Genomic DNA, 20,466 nt, shown 5'->3' with positions numbered 1-20,466 from the left:
AGCCTAGAAATTAACTCAGAGAATTGCACAAAATCTATATAATCTGACCATAAATTCGCAAGAACAAATTTGCACAAGCTAAACAATACAAGTCCATCTAATCAAGCCTCAAGGTGCAAGTAGATAGGGCATTTCCATATGATTTTTAAACTAAGCAGAGTCACAAGTCTTGTAAGATACAAACACCTAAGATCACAAATCATAAATCAGAATGCTGACCCTAAATTCACAAGAACAACTTTGCTGAAGCCAATCTATACAAATACAAGGTCCTAACTAGAGCAAGAAAACCATAAACGGCAATGAAACATACACACAAATCCCAGATGTAAACTTCCAATCAAACCACTACAAACAAAGGACTAGAGTTATGGGTTCTTACCAAAAAATCAAGTGGCTTTCTGATCTCCTTGGGTCGAACGAAGACAAAGACGTAACCACCGGTATCAGCAAAAACGTAACAAGAAAATGGACCAATATCAGAAAATCGAACGAGGATGGAGAAGAAGAGGAACCAGTAGCATATTTAAAGCCAGATCGACACACGAAACTAACCTCGTCATGGTGGGTGATGAGCTCGACATCGCAACCGCACCTCTCTTCTGTGCAACAAAACTCGTGACGGAGGAGTGAAACAAACAAAGCTCGAGTTTTAGACAAACCGCTCTCTAAAAGCTTCGCTTTAGAGATTATTTTTGGGAGTGGTTTACTGAGCATTTATAGGGCGTTACAGCTAGCTTAATAGACCCGTTTGGTATAACTGATACCGCTGGCGGTACAACTGAGGATTAAGCTCACGTGAACACCCTCCCAAACAAGGCCTTTATCAACATATACCCTAATGTATACTCTAACATATACTCTAAGAGTCATACTCTCTACCAAGCATAATATACCCTAACGTATACTCTAACAATCATACCCTCTACCAAAGGTACCCTATGTGACTGGAGTTAATTGATTAAGTGTAAATAAAATAAAATAAAATAAATAAAAAACAAAGGCGGTGTCCATGGCCTCAGAAGAAAACCCACACAATAATTGCTTCTGCAAATTTGCTTGGGAGCAATTGAATGGTGACACCATAACCGAAAATCTTTTGGAGAAGCGATAAGCTTGAATCGAGAGGGAGAAAGAAAGAATGAGACCAACTTCGGCTTCTTCTTCGAAACAGAGAGGAGAAAATACCAGAGGCAGCGTTGTCAGTGGTCATCTGCGTACTCTCCATCAGCGTCTCTCTGATGCTCTCAAACTTGGTACCAGGTCTCTTCTGTTTCCCCAAGTCTCTCTCTTTATAAACGTTTTCGTGTTTTCGAATTTCGAAGTTTTTGATGTAACACATACCTTATTGTCCATATGTGCGCTTGAATCAATGTTTGTGATTTCTCAATTTAGATTTGTGTTATAATTGATATGTTGTATATGAATGATGAATTAATTTCCTTAAGTTCACTTGATCTTCTTTATGGATTTTGGGTGCTTGAAATTTCTGTCTTAACAATGATTATAGTGCTTAGAAGTCATTGGAAGTATTTGGAAAATCTTATGCTGATATCAATCTCTGATATTTGAACATGTACGTATATCCAGTTAATTTTGTGCCTGTGTTTTTGTAAAATTGGTCTTGTTAGGAGCATATTGGTAGCTGCCAATCTTGAAACACATGCTACTTTCATTGTTTTACATTTCCTTCCAATTTAGAATCTTGTAAATATTCAAACATGTAATTATGTGTTTCAATGTGAAATCATACGCTTCATGCTATTAAAATCTGAAACAGCATTATGTGTTTGCTGAAATGGTATGGTATTTGCTTTAGCAGAAATTTTGATGGAAACACATGGAAATGGCAATGCACTGATATTGAGACACAGAGATATGTAGTCCGGTCAATTAACGCCGTCCTTGATTGCGCTCTTGGAGATGTGTGTGTGTCACAGCATCCACTAATAAAGGTATTCGTTGATCTCTTTATGGACTTTGGTAATATGTGCTTGAACTAGGATGCATGTCAACTTTTTTTTTTTTTGCTGTGTGTTGCCTCTACCTTATGTCGGAAGAAGTCTAAAAAATTGAAAGTTGCAGGCTTATGAATGTATTTTGGAACTTCCAAGTTAAAAGGAAAAAAAAATGTTTTGGTGGCAGAAATTGGTGCATCTTTCATCTTGAGGCAGCAGCATATATACCTAACAATAATTTGTTATGGATTCAATGTACAGAGTACAGTGAGTCTGATGGGAGTGGCACCTAATGTTTGCTTAATTCGCATTGACGGTTAAAAATTTCATGACTGTTTGTATCCTTTTTTTATTATGAGATGGCGTCAAGATGCTACATGTCCTGATAATTCATTGACGGTTAATTTTTTTTATTTTTTATTTTTCCCTTACTGGAGCAGATAGACGAGAAGTTATGGACGAATTGTGTGTGTGGGTGGGGGGGGGGGGGGGGTGTTATATGTCTAATTCGGTGGATTTGACGTAGTTAAATTTGGCTTATAAGTGGCTCATACACTCTCTCTAAAAGGATCGATTAGGGAGAGGAGAGGGAATCACTTATAACCTATCAATTTTACTCATACTTTGCAAAGTAGGACTTTTATACTCTGTCACTCGCCCTCACATGTGGGCTCAACAATCCCTAACAGTGGGAGTCCCAACATGTGCACAACAAATGAGGCCCAACACTAGGGGCTACTCACACACAATGGTTCACACTAGGGGCAAAACAAATTGGGGTAGAGGGCCAATTTCATGGCTCTGATACCATGTTAAATTTGGCTCATAAGTGGCTCATACACTCCCTCTAAAAGGACCTATGAGAGAGAGGAGAGGGAACTACTTTTAAGCCTATCAATTTTACTCAAACTTATCAATTTGGACTTTGACACTCTTAACAAAAGTATTTTTTTGTCACACTTTTTATAATTTGGGAGAGGGGGGAAGGGTTTGCTTTCCTGAAGGACATTATTAGTGGGCGTGGGACTTTTGCTAGACATTATTTTCTGGTAGGTGGAAATTTTTTTAAATTAATGTTTTTTTTTTTGTCATTTTTGTTATATATATGAAGGAGCAATTGTTGCTTGTTATGTGGACCAAGTGGAGGCCTTTATGCGTTGATACATGGTTTATTTTTTTGGTATGAAATGCTTATAACTGCCAAGACTCAACTGATACTAATGTCCAACTTCTTGTGCATTGCACTATTTTGAATGACTTTCAGGATTTGGCTGCTGATATGATAGCGGCATTGGTATGGATTCTTTCTTGTAAAAACGAAGCCTTACTGTGTACAGCAGCAAATGCAGTGTTAAAGTTGATAAGAGTTGTACCCAATTCAATACTGCAGCAATATGTGCTAGAGCTTGTTAATCCTTTGTCATCCTTATTATCTTCTAGTCAATTAGACGTTGCTGCCTCATCTGCAATGGCTTTAAACACAATCCTCTCTCATCTGAGTGTAAGGAAGGAGGAAAAGGTCTGGAAGACATTAAAAGAAACAAAAGCTGTTTTTTCTGTAATTAATAATATAAAAGGGCTTTCTGATGGTGCTGTGCTGAACGAATATTTTGAAGTAATGGCGTCTGTGCTGGCAACAATACTGCAGCGTTGGCCTCCATCTAGATATCATGTTTGGAACGATGCTAAACTGATGCAAGATTTAGAGGCTATCCTTGTAAAGCCTTATATTTCCACCAAAGTACCAGTTCTGAAGTTATATTCTGCTTTAGGTATCAATCATTCAATGAGAACATTTCTTTTAAAAAAATTTTCTGTTCATTCCTTTTTTGAAAGTGTTATAATTTAGCAATGTAATCCATGCTTCATTTATTTTCTGAATCAAATGATTTCTTCAACCTTTTTTCCAGCTCTATGTTCTAGTGGGATGAAGAAGCTTCTAGAAAATGAAGCAGGTCTTTTAAAGATGATAGTTAACTGCATCGGAAGCTCCCAACCTATTCCTGTTCGCATAGAGGGATTTAAACTTGCCCGGCGTTTATTGGTATTGGCCATACCTTCTTTCGTTTATTTATAAAACTATTATATTGAATGTCTTGTCTTCAGTGTTGCTTATAGTCTTAACTTTATTGCTCAGGCAGATGAACAGGGATATTTGAGAATGATGAGTTTGTCTTGCGAGCCCATTGTTGAATCCATAATTCATGAGATGAGCAGAGGACGCCAACATTCTGGAAAATTTGCCAATGAAAAAATGTCTTTACTAGTGGAGGCATGTCGTTTGGCACTGCTTATCTGTTGGGAAGGGAAGCAGCATATATATTTTTGGAAGCATGGAATTGACAGGGTCCTTTTGGATCTTCTTCGAGAAGATTTTCTAAATGGGTTACCTCAACATTTGCTGTCTGTTGAAGACCATATATCCTTAGCAAGGGATGGTCTTAAGCCCAATTCTCTTCTTGCTTTGAGGCCATACATCTGGGATATTCTTGGATGGCTTGCAATACATGCTAAAGAAGATTTTAATCCCAACATGCATGGACCTCTAATACACATTAACCTTCTCATTACTTCTGCATGGTAAATATTCTGAATCTTAATACATACCTTTTGGTTTATTGTTCTTTTCTGTATTTCTGCTTAGTTGTGAACACATTAATCGTTTTCTGGTGAAAAATTTGTCTTTGTATAGTCTCATCTCATATACTGATATCATTATCTCTCTCACTATGCACCATCTGTTTGATAGCTTGGCTTTTGCGGATTCAATAAGGAAAGGGGGTTATATATGTCAGGGTGATGTAGCTGATAGTGAACCAGCTTCAAGGGCAGCTTTGATGATGGTTTATTCTCCCTGCAAATATATAGCATCAAAGGCCAGATTCATACTGTCTGAAATTCTGAAGCCAAATGACATTGAATATCTGCAACACTTACTGGATACTTTAAATTACGCATCTGGGGACAGTTGCGGAACGTCAAATATACTTAGAACTATCATTAATTTAATGGGCTTGACGTGTTATTGCGCTTTACCCCAGTATCAAAGCCATGTTATAGAGAGTGATGGGATAAATACATTGTTCACTATAATAAGGTGCTGCTTAAGTAATTATGTTGCTGTTGAAAGGCTGAGCTTTGCTTCTCATTTGCGTTATTTGTATAGTGAGAGGACTTGTTGCTGGGTTTGTCCGGAAGATTGGGAAGGCAAAGATGTTTGCCTGCTTTATGGGTTGTGGGGGCTATCTGAGTTGGTACACTGTTATTATGTAAGAAACAGTCTAGATGTGTTTATGGGTAAGATGAACTACACTAAAACTGAACTAGTTAATACACTTTTCGAGATATGCACTTATACTTCTAGTCATGGACCAAGATGGTATGCTGCATATATTCTTAGTCATTTTGGAATTTATGGTTTTCCTAATAAACTTGCGAAAAGGATTGGGAAAGCACTTAATGGGGATACTTATGCAGACATGCAACTCAGGCTCACAAATGGGCAGTCTGTAAGTGCTCATGGTGTTGTTCTTGCCACTCAATGCCCATCATTGCTACCTCCTGAAGAATCGGATCCTAATGGTAAAACATCTGATGTTTCTTCAGCAAGAGACGACGCCAATGAGCTGTCTGGAAAGTTTCAGAAAGTAGTTCGTTTATCTTCTCATGTTGATCCTGAGTCATTGATGAAATTGTTGGAGTACGTTTACTTTGGATATCTGCAGGCTGGAGAAGAAGAAGTTATGAAGTTAAAGATTCTCGCCAAACGTTGTAAGTTGCAACCTTTGGTACGACTTCTTTGCAGGAGGCGTCCACTATGTGGTACTCTTGTATCCAGCTTTGATCTTACTCCAGCTCTTGGGTCCAGCTGGCAATCATTTTCGTAAGTTGCTCTCCTTGACTATTTACTTGATTTCTTGCATTGCATTGGAGGCATGCTTAGAATCATATTCACTCTGTTGTTTTCTTAAATTGCTACCTATGAATCCATAAGTATTTTGTTAATAGTAGCAATTATGATTATTTGGAGAGCCTATTCTTTGTTGAATTAAAGATGATTTTCAGAGGTTATGTAGTATATATGAATTGTCCTTTTTCATTCAGGGGGGATCCAGTGACTGAAGCATGTTAATTGACATAGGTCACGTTTGGTATGTAGGTCCTGATATGAGGATAGGAAGGATTCCCTTGTTAATTGTTGTACCTTTCATTTTCAGTATTTGATTAACAAAGTTGAAATGTTATACAATATGGATTTCTGTCAAAATTACCAATATAAAAAAGGACCATATACAAACTATTTTAATGTAGGAGAAATTTTGCAGGAGAAAAGTAAGGAGAATTCCTCCATGTGAGAGTATGTGTTTTTTTTTTTTCCTTTTTTTTTTCAGGGTAATTTTGTGCAGATGACATATGTTTTACTTTGATTGTGAGATAAGAATACGAAGAAGAGCTACTATGATATCTGGTTTCATAATGCATATAATTCCACGGTAATCTGATTACTGATATACTATTACTAATTATCCCTAAATGTGTACCTACAACACGGTAAAAGAATAAGAATCCTGTTTGAATTGCTAACCAGCGAACCAAGTGGGGCCATAATGTTCTATCTATCTTTGAGAGATGATTTTTTTAGGAAAATAATTCATTTTATTTTTCAACTGCTTGGCCAACCAGATTTACATAAAATTATAGATGTTCATTGGATGTGTATGCTTTCAGGGATATCATCTTGGAAGCTAAGGCAGCTGAACAGACTTGCTGGACATGCAGTCTTTGCTCTCTACTGGTGCCTCATGTGCATGCTCACAAGGTTATATTATCTTCAGGTTGTGATTACCTGAGGGCCTTGTTCCAGTCAGGAATGCAGGAGAGGTGATCAATAATTATTCTATTATGTCATCTTTCATTCTTCTTTTTTTAAGGAAAGAAAATGCATGTGGTACTCAAGTATACTGAGTTGAGTGCAGAGTATGCAAATAATAATTAATAAATAACAGCAAAACCAAACATAATCTGTGAACATGCCTGCAAATTGCAACAAGTTGAACAAACCAAGAGGTACATATAAAAAATACAAGTCCATGAATGTCTTTGAAAGGCATCCTGTTGTTGTTTACAAAAACCTTGAAATTAATATCATCTTGCATTCTTATTTATTTCGGGTGTTGAATTGCAATAGCCAATATGATGAAAAGGATAATTTTGCTTCAAGGATTCCTTAAGTTAGTAGTATTTTCTGACATTACAAAGATGCTACAGGGTCATGTGAATGTCTGAAATTGTGAATCATGGTTTAATGATGGATAAATTCTACCATTCAAAGACAAAAAGATTGATAACCTCTCTTAGTTACTTCCATAATCCATCTAAAAATAACTGCGCCTTGGGGGTGAGCTCTGGGCGTTTTATGTTATTTTATTTGTAGGAAAAAAGAGAACAGACGAATATGTGGCCCAGTGGTAGAGTTGCAGGGGTGCAACCATGTGGTCACAGATTGAATTTTGGATCTAGCCTGTCCTTGACCCCTTCCTTTGCGGGAGCCTTGTGCACAAGTGTTGTTTACCTTCATTTTTGTGGGAAGTGATTTAACCTATGAAATACAAATTATTCCAATTATGTTTTGTTATCTTTCTCAAGGTAGTTTAATGCATATAAAAGCTAGTGATAATTAATAATCTAGGAAGCACAGACACTTCAAAAATGGAGACGTATCAGTGTCGGACGCGGACACGGCCCCGACAAGTGTCCTATTTTTTCTTTATTTTTTTATAGGAGGACATGAGTTGGACACGGGTTGGACATTGGTTTTGCAAAGGTTGACTTGAGAGCTCTGACAAAGACTGTAAAAACTAAAAAGACTCTACTGCTATTTAATAAAATAGTCTATAACTTCCAGTTAACCTAAGAGCTAGGCTTGTGACATTACAATATATATCTCTCTCTCCTAGCTTTCTATATCACATCACATCAGTATCGCAATCTCTCTCCTACCTTAGTATCCTCACATACTAAATGTTTGTTTTTAGTATTTGTGTTAATGGTGGGCTCCCATTATGCCTAAATCAAGCCCAACGCACTTGCCTTATATAACCAAATAAGTCTCCAAATATGTATCAGCATCAGGATTTGTATACATTAATTTCTTATATATGAACTATATATATTAAATATATATTTTACGTATATTTATGTATGTGTATCCTTGCCATGTCCGTGTTTTGTAAATTTCCAAACTGCCATGTCAGAGTGGCCTTGTCGTGTCCCTTGTCCGTGTCCGTGTCCATGCTTCCTAGTTAATAATCAGCATGTTTTGCTGTTATTTATATTTTGATAAGTGACATTACATATTTGTTACATTTTTAATCACCAGAAAATTGCCACCATTCCAGAGCAAAGATCTGAAAAACAGAATTTTGAACTACAAAGCCAGTCTTCAATGATTACATGAAGGCTGAATTTCTTACCATTAAGGGCCCTGTTCTTTTGTTTCCGAATGGACCAAATGAAGCCCAAAGTGTTCAGACACTGAGCTTTCTTTTGCAAATTATCTTCAAAGCTGCAACCTCATTAGAGAGAGAGAGAAAAGTAAATCCCGTGCACAAAACTCTTGAATCAGATCTTGGGTTTCTCTCTTATTAGAGAGGAATATGTTGCCATTATATGCATATGCTTTTACTGAAAAGCATTTGTGTTTCTCTTACTTGTTCCTATCTTTCTCAAAGAAAGCTTAATCATTTGCAGTTGTACTTTCTTTAATCTTTTAACTTTTCTGGTATTTTAGGGGGTAAGATTTCATACATTTTGTACTTGTTGACCGTGCCTTTACTTCATGAGCTTTATGTGAGGGAATTTTTCTAGCCTTTTTAATATATAAAAAGAAGGGGATTTGCTTAACTTTATAAATGGGTACCACCACTATTAGGGTGTTTTTTTTTTTTGAAATATCTATTTATCACTCTGATTTGCACATTCAATCCAGATGTAATTTTTGTCAATTTCCTGTGGAAAAATTGAATTTTTTTTTTTTAAATTTTTTTTTTAACTCTTATAATTTCTCTATAGCTTTTACTCGAATGTTTTATATGCTTGCAGCTGCTCAAAGACCATAAAGGTTCCTGTTAGCTGGGAAGCAATGGTTGAACTGGTGCACTGGTTTTACACTGATAAGCTGCCGAGTCTTACCTTTGGATGTTTATGGGATAATATGCATACTCAGGGAAGGTTTTACAAGCTACAACCATATGTGGAACTTTATCAGCTTGCTGAGTTCTGGTGTTTGGACGCTGTTCATGATGCCTGTTTTAGGGTGATTATTTCATGTTTAGATTCTGATGGACTCTTGTCTTCTAAAGTAATCCAATTTGCTTTTAATTTATCCCTCTGGAAGTTGGCTGAAGTTGCAGCGAAGTACATGGCCCCTTTATATCGTCAACTACTCAACTCTGGGGATCTTGAGGACCTAGATGATGCGTTGGTTGAAATGGTCCGTGCTGCCTCTGTTCAACTTTCTCATGAGGATGGTAAGCAGTCTACTTGATATAATTTTCTTTTGGGTGGTCTAGATCAAAAAATGTTAGAACATCCAAAGAAGGGGATAGATCTTATAGTCTTTGAATGCTATGTGGTCTCAGTTATGCTCATCTGTTCTTTTGGCTGGCTGATGTGGAGTTAGCTAGTTCTTTTAACTGGAGCCTGCTGAATGCTAGTAGTACATTAAATTTTTTTCAAAGTGACTTATCATCTCAATTCTCATAATCTCTCTTTGCTATCTTAGCATCATATTTTTTGACGTAGAACTATCAGCTAAAATATATATTTTTTTATTTTATATGTGTACACTTTCAACTTTGGAGATGATATTAGCTCATTGCCGTATACATTCGGTTTTATTAGATCTTTCTGTGGCAATTGGCTAATTGTCATTCTTTTTTAAAATTAATTTTGAACGTGCTCTTTAAAGATTTTTTTCCCATATTTTTTCCGTTTAAAAATGGGTGTGATGCTTATAATTCAAAGGTTAACCCCTCTATGGATGATAAGACCGATTGGAAGTTTTTGAGAAACAAAGTTTTCACTGCCAACTCTTATTATAAGGAGTCTCCTCAGGGACAAGGTGTGTTTAGGTTACTCTCTCTTTCCATGGCAATGGATATAGAAGTCTAATGTCCCTCCAAAGGTTGCTGTTTTTTCAGTCGAAAGGTTGTTTGGGATGAATTTTAGATTGGATAACAGGCAAAGGAGGGGGTTCTCTATGGTAGACAGAAGCTTCCTTTACAAGGCTGAATTGGGATCAGTCAAATGTTCAATCATATACTATTGCATTGCTCCTGGTCCGGGAAAATCTGGTCAAATGCTTTAAGGCTAATGGGTATTTGCTGGTTGCCATATTTCTCAATAGAATGAGCTGGGATAAAGAGTTAAATCCTATAGGAAGACTACTGTCAATCCCAATGTCTATATGTGACAGCATGTGTTAATCAGCAATGCTAGCCAATGAAATGGGATTTATGTTTTGATGCGGGGAAAAGCCTAGGAACTTTATGACTGACCAAAAGGCTTGTTGCCTGGATTATTTAAACCACTGAGTCAATGGAATCCGCTTTTTTGTCATTAGTTCCTATCAAGAGGTTCTCCTGCAACACCCCGATTCTAGTTATCTGATTTAATTGGAGGTTCACACTTAATAAAGCATTAGAAAAAGGGTTCATACGTTTGAAATGGATAAAATACAGGTTTTAGAATTACCCAATCATTATTGAAGTTGGAGTGTATGGAAAGAAGTGAAGAAGTAAGGTAAGTCAATAATGTACATTTACTCGTAGTCTCGTATATGATGAAAATGTTAAAAGGAGGGGCGATATTGCACAGTTTCAAAGGTGAAAATTGGAATTTCAATCTTTAGGAGGTGTTCTTTGTATAAATTAGATGGGGGGGGGGGGGGAGGGCAAAAGTGCAATTATGGGGGTTGAATTTTGGAGCACACTCTATTTGTCCTGAATGTTCAAGTGTGGAGAGAGGGAGTGGGAGGTATTGAACATCTCTCATATAAAGCATTTCTCCAACTAACTAACTGATATAGGAAATATTATTGAAGATGGGTCCCTATTTTGGCCGGATCAGTTTTTCTAGCAGACATTGAAAGGTAAAAATGGAAAATTTAAGAGAATCAGTGATTGTTACGTTAATTTTATGGCAAGATTAACTGATTTCTAATTGATTATTTACACATTATATTTATAGATATGGACATATAGGATACAAATTCACGTGCAATGAACTTCCTTGAAAGGTTGGGACTAGTACTCTCCATAACCTGTCCTTACAATTTCAGAAGTTAAGAATACATTGATTCGTGGAAAATGGTTATATGGCTAGTGATAGATAACAACAGTACAGACTAACAGAATGATAACAAGAACAACCCGAGATCTGTAGTTGTATTGATTGAAAGGATAATAACAAGGAAATTGATAGGAAATACAAAATAAACCTAGACTTCGAGAGCTAGGACATCCACAGACAACAAGTCTTTACCAAAATCAGCTAATAATCCAAAACCCTACTGCTCTCTGCCTAAACCCCCAGCCTGATACAAGAAATAACCATGCCACTAAAAAGACTACAAGTGGCTCCATCACAACCCTCCACTTGTTGCTTCAGGATGCTTCTTGCCTTTTCTTTTGTACCTGTTAACAATAAGCTTATCAGCTAGCCATGTGTTTATCTGTTTGCTTGCCACTACTTTTAGATGGATGTTATGATGCTGATGCTTTTCGGGTGGCACTCAACGTATGTGTGCCTCTCGCCATGCAGAGTTTGTTGGGCCACGTTCAATGTATGTGAATTCTCTTGCAACATACATTGCGTGTGTTATTTCGTTATAATATCAGTGCCTGTGTGACCAATAGTACTATTTCGTCTCCCTTGAGCTTGTTGGAGTTCGCCTGATAAGAACCAGGCCAGGTGCTCGCCCATACAGGCCCATACATTCCTTAACCAACTGCACAAGCCCAACCACTATCCACATATGGGCTGGTTGTAACCAACAAGCCCAATAGGCCACTACCTAGAAAGATTGTTGGCTAATTAAAGAAGGCATTTGCCCTCCTTATAAATAGATCACAAGTCCCCTATCTAAGCAATGTGGGACATTCATATCATGGCCCAAGGCTAATTTCTGTCTACCTTATTGGTTGGTTTGTTAAAAACACTGGGAAGTGCTGAAATTTTTATGAAAAATTTGTTTATAGGTACTGGTAATTAAGAGTTCTGATTGATAATCAGGGATTATTCACAAGGTAGTTATAATCTCACGATTTTACAATTTTACCTTAGAAAATGGTAGTTAAATCGAAGTGAAATTGAAAAATGGAGCAAAATCGTTCAGTCGTTCTAACAATCGTGCAAAATTGTAAAATATAAGATTTTGAATGATTTTAAAATCTACGATTCTCCTTCGTGAGCGATAGATCGAGAGAGTTTGCAAGCAACACTAGAACGAGATAAGGAGATCGAGTGACCAGCATTGAGAGACCTAGATCTAGAGATTGAGTTACCAAGATCGAGAACGCTTATGAGAGAGTAGTGCTACAGGACAAGATTGGATGAGGAAAGTGGAAGAAAACGACGGAACAATTTGTTTTATGTCCAGTGTGTTTTTTGTCTTCCTTATGTGACGGAAAACGTGTTTAGGGTTTTGACCGCAGAACATCAATGTGTTGTTTTCAGTTTTCTATTTTCAAAAATCACAATTTGAGTTTTAGGCATCTTATGTGATGGTTATGAACTTATGCTATATATATGTTGATTATATGTGATGTTTAAACTTGTTTTATGTCATTATGTGACATTAATATGTTATTGTGTGGTTATTATAGTCTTTATTTTTTTATGTTGAACTATGTCATTGATCATGTTTTATGTGATCGTAGGACATTTTTATTGTTTTTGTATCATATTATACTGAATACATAAAATCTCATGATTTACGATATGATTTTACGATTCCAATTTTAGAGTCCCTTTCCGATTTTAGGTAAAATCTCAATTTTGACCACCCTTGATTATTAATGACAGTTGCCATTAAAGGGAGAGAAATAGAGCATTACATGGGAGACTACCAAGATTTTAATATATGACGAGTAGTTTGATTACGGATGCATCAATGGAGTGTCAACAACATAGTTTATGACTGGTAAAGGGATGGATGTTGCACTCCCCATCATCAAAACAAAACTTTTCAAGCCTTTTGGTAAACTTAAAATCCTGACGACGTTGATTATATCGAATGAATCATCTCTGTAAGTTAAAGTTGTGATGATCAGATTTACAAAAATCATAACTACATTTAATAGTTTTGAAATGTGCAGGGATGATATCACTTATGATGAAATTTTATTTATTGGCTTGCAAGCTAATGGGTTAATGCCATAATCATGAAATGTCGGATGAACAATTAAATGCTTAAGAAATATGTCAAAAGTAGTGTGATTTCTTCAAGGAAAAATAATCTTTGTGGGTAGCCTTGCCCTTTTCTTGTTGACTTGATTTTATCCTTGCTCGTATAGATAAAGGCTGACAACGAATCATCAGCTTTCATTATATGAGAAAAATTGCCCTCTAAACTTACGTAGGATTGAACTTCTGGCTGATTTGTAGCGACATTCAAACCATGATATGAATCCTTAGTTTCATATTATCAACATTCAAAAGTTAATAGAATCTATCAACATTCAAAAGTTAATAGAATATATCACTTTGTGATTTGCATTAGAGAGAGCTGTCCTCTCCTCTAATTACTTTTCCTTTCTGAGAAGCGGTGATGTCATAGTGTGAATCCATGATTTTATTTGACTATTTATCCTTTTTCTTGAAGGTGAAGCAGTCTCGATTCTTGAGTATCTGCTCCTGTTCGTCTGAATTTTAATTTAGTTTTTCTTTGAAGAAAAACATGAGTATTAAGCATGCTTTAATCTTCTTTCAATCTCTTTTGGCTTTCACCTCTGAGCTTGACCACACATCTCTTTTGTTTTTGAGAAAGCCTTGAACATTGCCATTGTAAGCCATGATAAGGAAAAACTTTCAAAAAGCTATGTGTCGTGGCCCATGCCTTATTAATGAAAACCAGATTGCTTATATTTGTAGCATCTGATGTTGGAAAAGTTCAGTAATCCATCCTTGCCTTGGGGAGTTACTACGGCGTGTTATGGATTTTACATTACCTATGAACAGTTTCAGTATTCTTTTTACTCCAGTCGTTTCTTATTCCGCCGTGTTGATTGATTAAAAGATTCCAGCTGAATAGCTCCAGTGCTTTGTTTTGTTGTGATGCAGTTTCTTGATGCATTCTTTTCAATGCAATGTCCGGGCATCAATCTAGGAAAATATATATGAATTGACTTTGGGCTCTTTTCGGTGATCTTTTGGAGGCATTTTCATGAAGGTGAGTTATGGCCTTATTAATTTCAGCTCAATATATCATTTCCTTTTCAGTATTATGTGAATACTTATCTAACATGTGCTAATGTGTTAAAATCCAACTTGATCAATGGTTGATCTTAATTTCTTTTTGCTGTAATTTGGTGCCCAAAATTCATTTCTCCCCCAGTTACCCCTCCGGCTTTCCCTGACTCGTACCTGTGCAGACTTCTGAGTGATGTGAAAAAATTATGGGTTAGGTATTGTTGATTACTTGACCAAATTAGAGGTTATCTGACTTGAATTCTTGTCTTACTCTTTTTTTTTTCCTTCTCATTCGTTTGGGATTTACTTTGTTCCTTAAATTGGTGTAATTAATTGGCTAAAGAATTCTATTGTTGGTGTAGCATCAAATGATAGAGGTTTACAGTCAAATTTTTGTTTCCAATGGCTGTGCATACAATTGGTGTACTTTCATCCAACTGAAAGTAATTTGATCAGTAAGCCCGACAAAACTCTTTTAAAAGTCCAACAGTCCCTGATTTGCAAAATATGATTCATTTATAGGATTCAAAGGTGAAATCATGAATATCTTTCTTCATCTGTATATAGAGGACACAATATATATGTATAGTACTCTAGTTAATACCTGTTTAATAATAGGTATATGTCCACACGCCCAAAAGGCAAAATACTGAATGATATCACATTTGGTTGGTGGTTCTCTACTTCATGCAATACCTTCTTCAGATAAATCTCCTCTCGTTGCTTTATCACTTGTTCTGCAGTACTTGATTGCTTCTCCAAGCATGGAAATTTTCTCTCTTTTAGCAAAATTCAAAAAGTACTCAAATTATCAATTTTCTCTCTTATTTGTACGAAGTGCTGTTTGTGCTTTATTTTCTTTCATTGCTACTTGTAATAGCTTTGGTAAAATGATTTCAGTGTATGCAATTTCAGTTTATTTAATCATCAAAGATCATAATTTGTTTATATGCTAGTTCTTTTCGTAACTTATTTTGCCTTAATCATTTTGCTTGTGACTCATGAAATCAATTGTAAACAACACTCATGCACAAGCCTCCCGCAATGGGTAGGGTTCGGGACATGCAAGATGTACGCACTCCTTACCCCCACATAATATGTGGAGAGACTATTTCCAGGAATTAATGTATATGTGAAAAGTTTTCCATAAATCCATTTTAGCACAAACCAAACCAAGGACATAATCCATATAAGCTATTTATCCACCACAATGTTAAATGGAACTTTTTCTTATCTATCATAAGTTTCCTTTTGTAGCTAAGGAGATGGTGGTAAACAGCAGCAAAAACCAACATATTTGACAAGAATCTTCTTTACACAGGTCTTCAAACTAGCATCATGCAAATTGGGACCTACAGGGATGATAGAATGAGAAAAACCAGTCAGTCAAGCAGTCAAGCCCTTAAATTTAAGAAGCTTTCCTGGAACCATATTTTTCAGAAAGTTTTGCTGTCATTCCGGACTTATTTGGTGATCGATTGTTGTATTAGTCCTCTTTGTCGTGAAAACACTTCATTGTGTGGATTTCCAACGTCAAAGACATGTGACAATGATGATGAATTGCCATTTCTCTGTGAAATGGAAGATTTTGCGAGTGGATTTGACTGGAAGGTTGTGACGATGGGTTACTGGTGATTGGATTGTCTATATGTTGTATTCTCAACAGGTAAGGCGGAACGGTTTGTGACGATGGTAGAAGTAGAACGACCCAAAAAGGCTAAAAGAGCAAAAATAATTGCAATGGACGAAGAAATTAGAATGCAACATTTGTGCTATAAGGTTAGTATTGCTTGCATACTGGAACTTCCCTCCCCTGTATTCAATCTAATGCCTTTTGAACATTTTATTAATGGAGACTTCCTGTTCACTCTTATGCATTATAACTATTCTTCTCCAATTCCCATCCTTTGCACCATTCATCTCTAAACATTACTTTTTGCTGTAATTTGGTGCACTAAATCCATTCCTCTACCACTTTCCCTGCCTCCTCTCTCGCTAATACATGTGTGCACGCTTCTGAGCATTTTTGATGACTTCACCAAAGTTGGAAGTTATCTAACTAAAATACTTGTCTTAATTTTCTCGCCAGTTATGACAAAATCATTTTTCTGCCTGATGTATCAATTTTTATGGTATTAAATTTTGCAGCATGGAGTGGCGATATGCTTGGGGTATTGTATTGTATTGTCTTTGCATTTTTAGAGGGGATTTTCTTCTTGTCGATGTGCAAGATTTAAGACGGCTGCCTCTGGTGATGGGAGCTTATGGCTGAATTCAGCGTCCATTTAACGAATCCATGCGATGAGGGAGAAGATAGGCGGCATTATAGTATGAAAGATGTAGAAGTGGGATGTGCTGGAATGTGAGTTCTTGAAGAAAGGGAGAGGACGGGGACGTGGGGTTCTCTGCAATGTAAATTCAGCCTTATCTGCAACTTTTAAGGCAGTTAATATTGGACAACAAAATATTCAAGTATTGTGGTTATTCTTACCAAACAAGCCCATTTTCAAAGAAACGCCTATACCATTAGGTATGGTTTGGAGGAGAGGATAAGACATCTTATAGTATAAAATCATCATTTAATGAAGTTATCAGGTGTGGATGATTTTTAAAATATTTAAGATAATATAACTTTATACAAAAGTGATTCTTATATGATATTGGTCGTATAATATTAAAACATTTTCAACTCATTTTTATTTTATACTGAGCGCTTAATATGAGAAATAACATGTCAAATAAAAAAAAAGACCCTCTCTTTAGTTGGGGATAATCTAAACATATTATCATAAATCTTATATTATATAAATCTAAAATTAGATATAATGATTAAATTATACATTAGATAACAATATTATATTATCTTATACGGAGCCTTACAGGCTCAGAGGCTTAGCTAATTGAAGCCTTTCTGTTCACTCTTGGTGCTATAGACTTTGAATCGATCATTTTGTACACATAACACCTATTTTTCCTGCAAAATTGTACAATTGACTTTGGCAGTATCAGTAGACTTTGAACATGCACTATAAATGCATTTGTTCAGGTTAGTGGCTGAAATTTCTTTGAAGCTTCTTAGTCGTGAGGACAGGCCTTTCCAGTGGGCCCAACAGTCAGTCCCCCTTTTTGTTTTTTGTTTTTATTTATTTATAGTCTACTGTTTTTTTTCTTTGACAATAATAATGACTAACAATAGTACTAAAATTAATAATAAAAATGACCGAACAATGATCATGACTCGAAGAAACATAAAACAAGACAGAAATCCTGATTAAAAATGACCTAAACTTAACATGGTGTCTACCTGATAATGATTTCAATTTTTTCTGAGCTATTAGTATTAAGCCTTTTTTTGTTAGTTTCATTGTTAACGATGTGCTAGTTATATTCTCCTATCAAGATCGATCTTCTATGGGGATATTCTAGACTTGGATTATCCGTAAATTTGCCAGGCAATCATGACTTATGAGTTATTTTTGGAATCGAATGAATTAAAGCATAATTTATGAGTTATTTCTCAAATCCAATGAATTTATCAAGTTCACACTTGAAGGATGGTGAACGCAAAAAAAAAAATAAATAAATAAATAATCTAAGTTAGTTTCAGAATTATTAATAATTTGGTTGACTTACTGGACTAAATGTCATTAGTAGACTTTCAACATATTATGACATGCACTATAAATACATTTGTTCAATCAGTGGCTGAAATTTCTTTGAAGTTTCTTACTAGTGATGACAGGCCTTCCCAATGGGCCCAACAGTGACAGGTAAGGAAGCAAATCAACCAACAATAATGGACTATTGTTAATCTATCTTTTTGTTTTTTAATGGTCTACTCTCTTTTTTTCTTTGATAATAATAAAGGACTAACAACAGTACTAAAATTTTTAATTTTGAAAATTCTTCTGCCTCTAAAATTTTTCTAAGCAATTATTATCAACCATTTTTGGTTAGTCTGGTTGTTAAAGGACATGCTAGTTATATTCTCCCATCGAGATCAATCTTCTTTGGGGCGAATCTAGGCGTGGATTATCTGTGAATTTGCTTGACAAGCGTGATTTATGAGTTATTTCACGAGTCCAATGAATTTATCAAGTACACACTCGAAGAGTGGTGATGGGAGTTCCATCAAGGAAAAAAAATAATCTAGGTTGCTTCAGAATTAATTAGTGTATGATTGACTAATTGGAGTAAATGTCATTAGTCCCCCACTAATATTAGAAAGAAATTCGTTTACAGCAACATTATCAGTGGAGTTTACAAGTCCGAGTGGTCCTTACTTTTCTACATTCTCGATTCAAAAATGTTAGGGATTCTAGTAAATGGAATCTCAATCATCTCAGTAATCAATCTTGGATATTATTTGATGTAAGTGTAGAGCCCCACAAAACCTAATTTATATCAATTAAAGGACATGATTGGTTATTGGGATAACTGTGATCCCATTTACTGGAGTCCATATCACTTTTGTTTTGTTGTTGATTATCCTCATGGCTAGCAGAGAAGATCAAGTCAATAGTGAGGACTACACAAAATTATTGCATATTGGAACTTCTTGTTCACTCTCAGGTTATAAATATTCTTCTCCAATCCCAAATCTTTTGCACCAATTTCTCTCCAAATTCCATTTCACTCTAGCCTTATGAAAATGGGTCTCTGTCAAATCTTCCTCCTTTTCCTGTTGTTGTTTATGAATAATCAATTTAGTTCATCATCATCTTTCTCCTTTGCAGCCAATACTTCAGCTCAGCTATGCCTACATGACCAGAGTCATGCCTTACTTCAATTCAAGAAAGAAGTGGATTGTTATTCATCGGATGGAGATATATGTGAGAGTCGTCAATGATCAAGTGATTGGTCTCGCCTTCAGTAGCAGGAATTCAAGGCTCTCTATATTCCAATAACAGCCTCTTCCATCTAGTCACACCTCCATAATTTCATCTTGCTTTTAATGATTTTTCATTTTTAAGAGTTTGACACATCTTCACCTCTCGAAGTCCTTTTAGGCCAAATCCCATATGAAATCTCCTCCCTCGCTCCAAATTGATTTCTCTTCATATTTCTTCTCTTTACTTTTCTTCCGACTTTGTGTTATTTTTCGAAACTAGTTTTTCTATCTTCCTTCTATTCCTTCCGAAGGATTTGAAATATTGTCATCAAGGTTGAGAAATCTAGAGGTGCTTGACTTGAGCTCTAACGACTTCAATAACAACATCCTATCATCTTTACGTGGTCTTTCTTCCTTAAAAGTTTTATATCTGGATGACAATCAATTGAAGGGAACAATTCATACCGATGTTCCGTATTCAATAGGTTTCCATATTAAAAATTATTTCTTTGCAAGCAAACGAAGTTTGAACAAGTTGACAGTTCTTGATCTAGAAAGTCATCAGATCAATGCAAGCATTCAACTGCAATTGTTAGGTTGAATTCCAAATCCCATGACACTTCTTCATGGTAAATCTCGACTTCTTTCAAACGAAATCATTGAAGGAAATTGATATGAGTAATACATTCTGGGTGTGTTCAATTTGTACTATTAGGGGCTTATACAGCATAATTGTAGCCTGAATCCTCTTGTTTTAGTTTCTCCCATTACTAGTTAATTATCTTCTTGTCAGATTTCCCATCGATAAGGGTCCCTTGTTGACATCTACCTAAAAAAGGCCGAAACCCAACTCACTGTGGTATTTATGTTCTTAACAGTAATACATTCTGGGTGTGGAGTTGTGGCTTGTACAACATAATTGTAGCCTAATTCCTCTTTTTCTTGTAATTTCTCCCCTTAATAGTGAATTATGTATCTTCTTGCCAGATTCTCCATCGATAACTGTCCATTGTTTGGTGTTTGGAAATGCTTTTCATATGTGGTGCAAATGTGTGCTTCCATTTATGAAGGAAAAACAATATTCTTTGTCTAAAATTTCTGCAGAGTAGGATCAGAAATTGAAATCAACCAAGTAGTTGAGATAATATTAACAATGCCTAATATCTAAAACTTCGTTCATTGCCCGGTGGCCCATTGCGACCAATC

The 20,466-nt window shown here is 35.9% G+C and overlaps 1 protein-coding gene across 8 annotated transcripts; it reads left to right on the top strand.

Annotated features, from left to right (window-relative positions):
* Positions 1–1,001: 1,001 nt before the first annotated feature.
* On the top strand, positions 1,002–16,924 carry LOC119985812 (BTB/POZ domain-containing protein At1g04390). Of its 8 annotated transcripts, XM_038830224.1 has the most exons (13): positions 1,002–1,263; positions 1,823–1,955; positions 3,223–3,730; positions 3,869–4,002; positions 4,096–4,538; positions 4,708–5,255; positions 5,436–5,841; positions 6,687–6,839; positions 9,060–9,487; positions 13,044–13,267; positions 14,301–14,409; positions 15,751–16,208; positions 16,578–16,924. In XM_038830224.1, exons 1-10 carry the CDS (start codon positions 1,142–1,144, stop codon positions 13,103–13,105), a joined length of 2,937 nt encoding a protein of 978 aa, XP_038686152.1. In that variant the 5' UTR covers positions 1,002–1,141; the 3' UTR covers positions 13,106–13,267; positions 14,301–14,409; positions 15,751–16,208; positions 16,578–16,924. The 8 variants fall into 8 exon arrangements, with proteins under 8 accessions (XP_038686152.1, XP_038686146.1, XP_038686145.1 ...); XM_038830218.1 differs by having other exon boundaries at positions 4,708–5,841; positions 13,044–13,218; XM_038830217.1 differs by having other exon boundaries at positions 4,708–5,841.
* The last annotated feature ends 3,542 nt before the right edge of the window (positions 16,925–20,466 follow it).

This window comes from Tripterygium wilfordii, chromosome 19 (assembly GCF_013401445.1).
Source record: "Tripterygium wilfordii isolate XIE 37 chromosome 19, ASM1340144v1, whole genome shotgun sequence".
Lineage (NCBI taxonomy): Eukaryota > Viridiplantae > Streptophyta > Magnoliopsida > Celastrales > Celastraceae > Tripterygium > Tripterygium wilfordii.
The sequence above is the reverse complement of the archived record's forward strand: the minus strand, read 5'-3'. Positions and strand labels throughout refer to the sequence as shown.

Bases quoted from the DNA above. Each gene is read 5' to 3' on its own strand.
- LOC119985812 (XM_038830218.1), top strand. From the start codon at position 1,142: ATGAGACCAACTTCGGCTTCTTCTTCGAAACAGAGAGGAGAAAATACC. The intron at 4,003-4,095 runs GTATTGGCCATA...TTTATTGCTCAG, and splicing joins AACTTGCCCGGCGTTTATTG to GCAGATGAACAGGGATATTT. The intron at 5,842-6,686 runs GTAAGTTGCTCT...GTATGCTTTCAG, and splicing joins TCCAGCTGGCAATCATTTTC to GGATATCATCTTGGAAGCTA.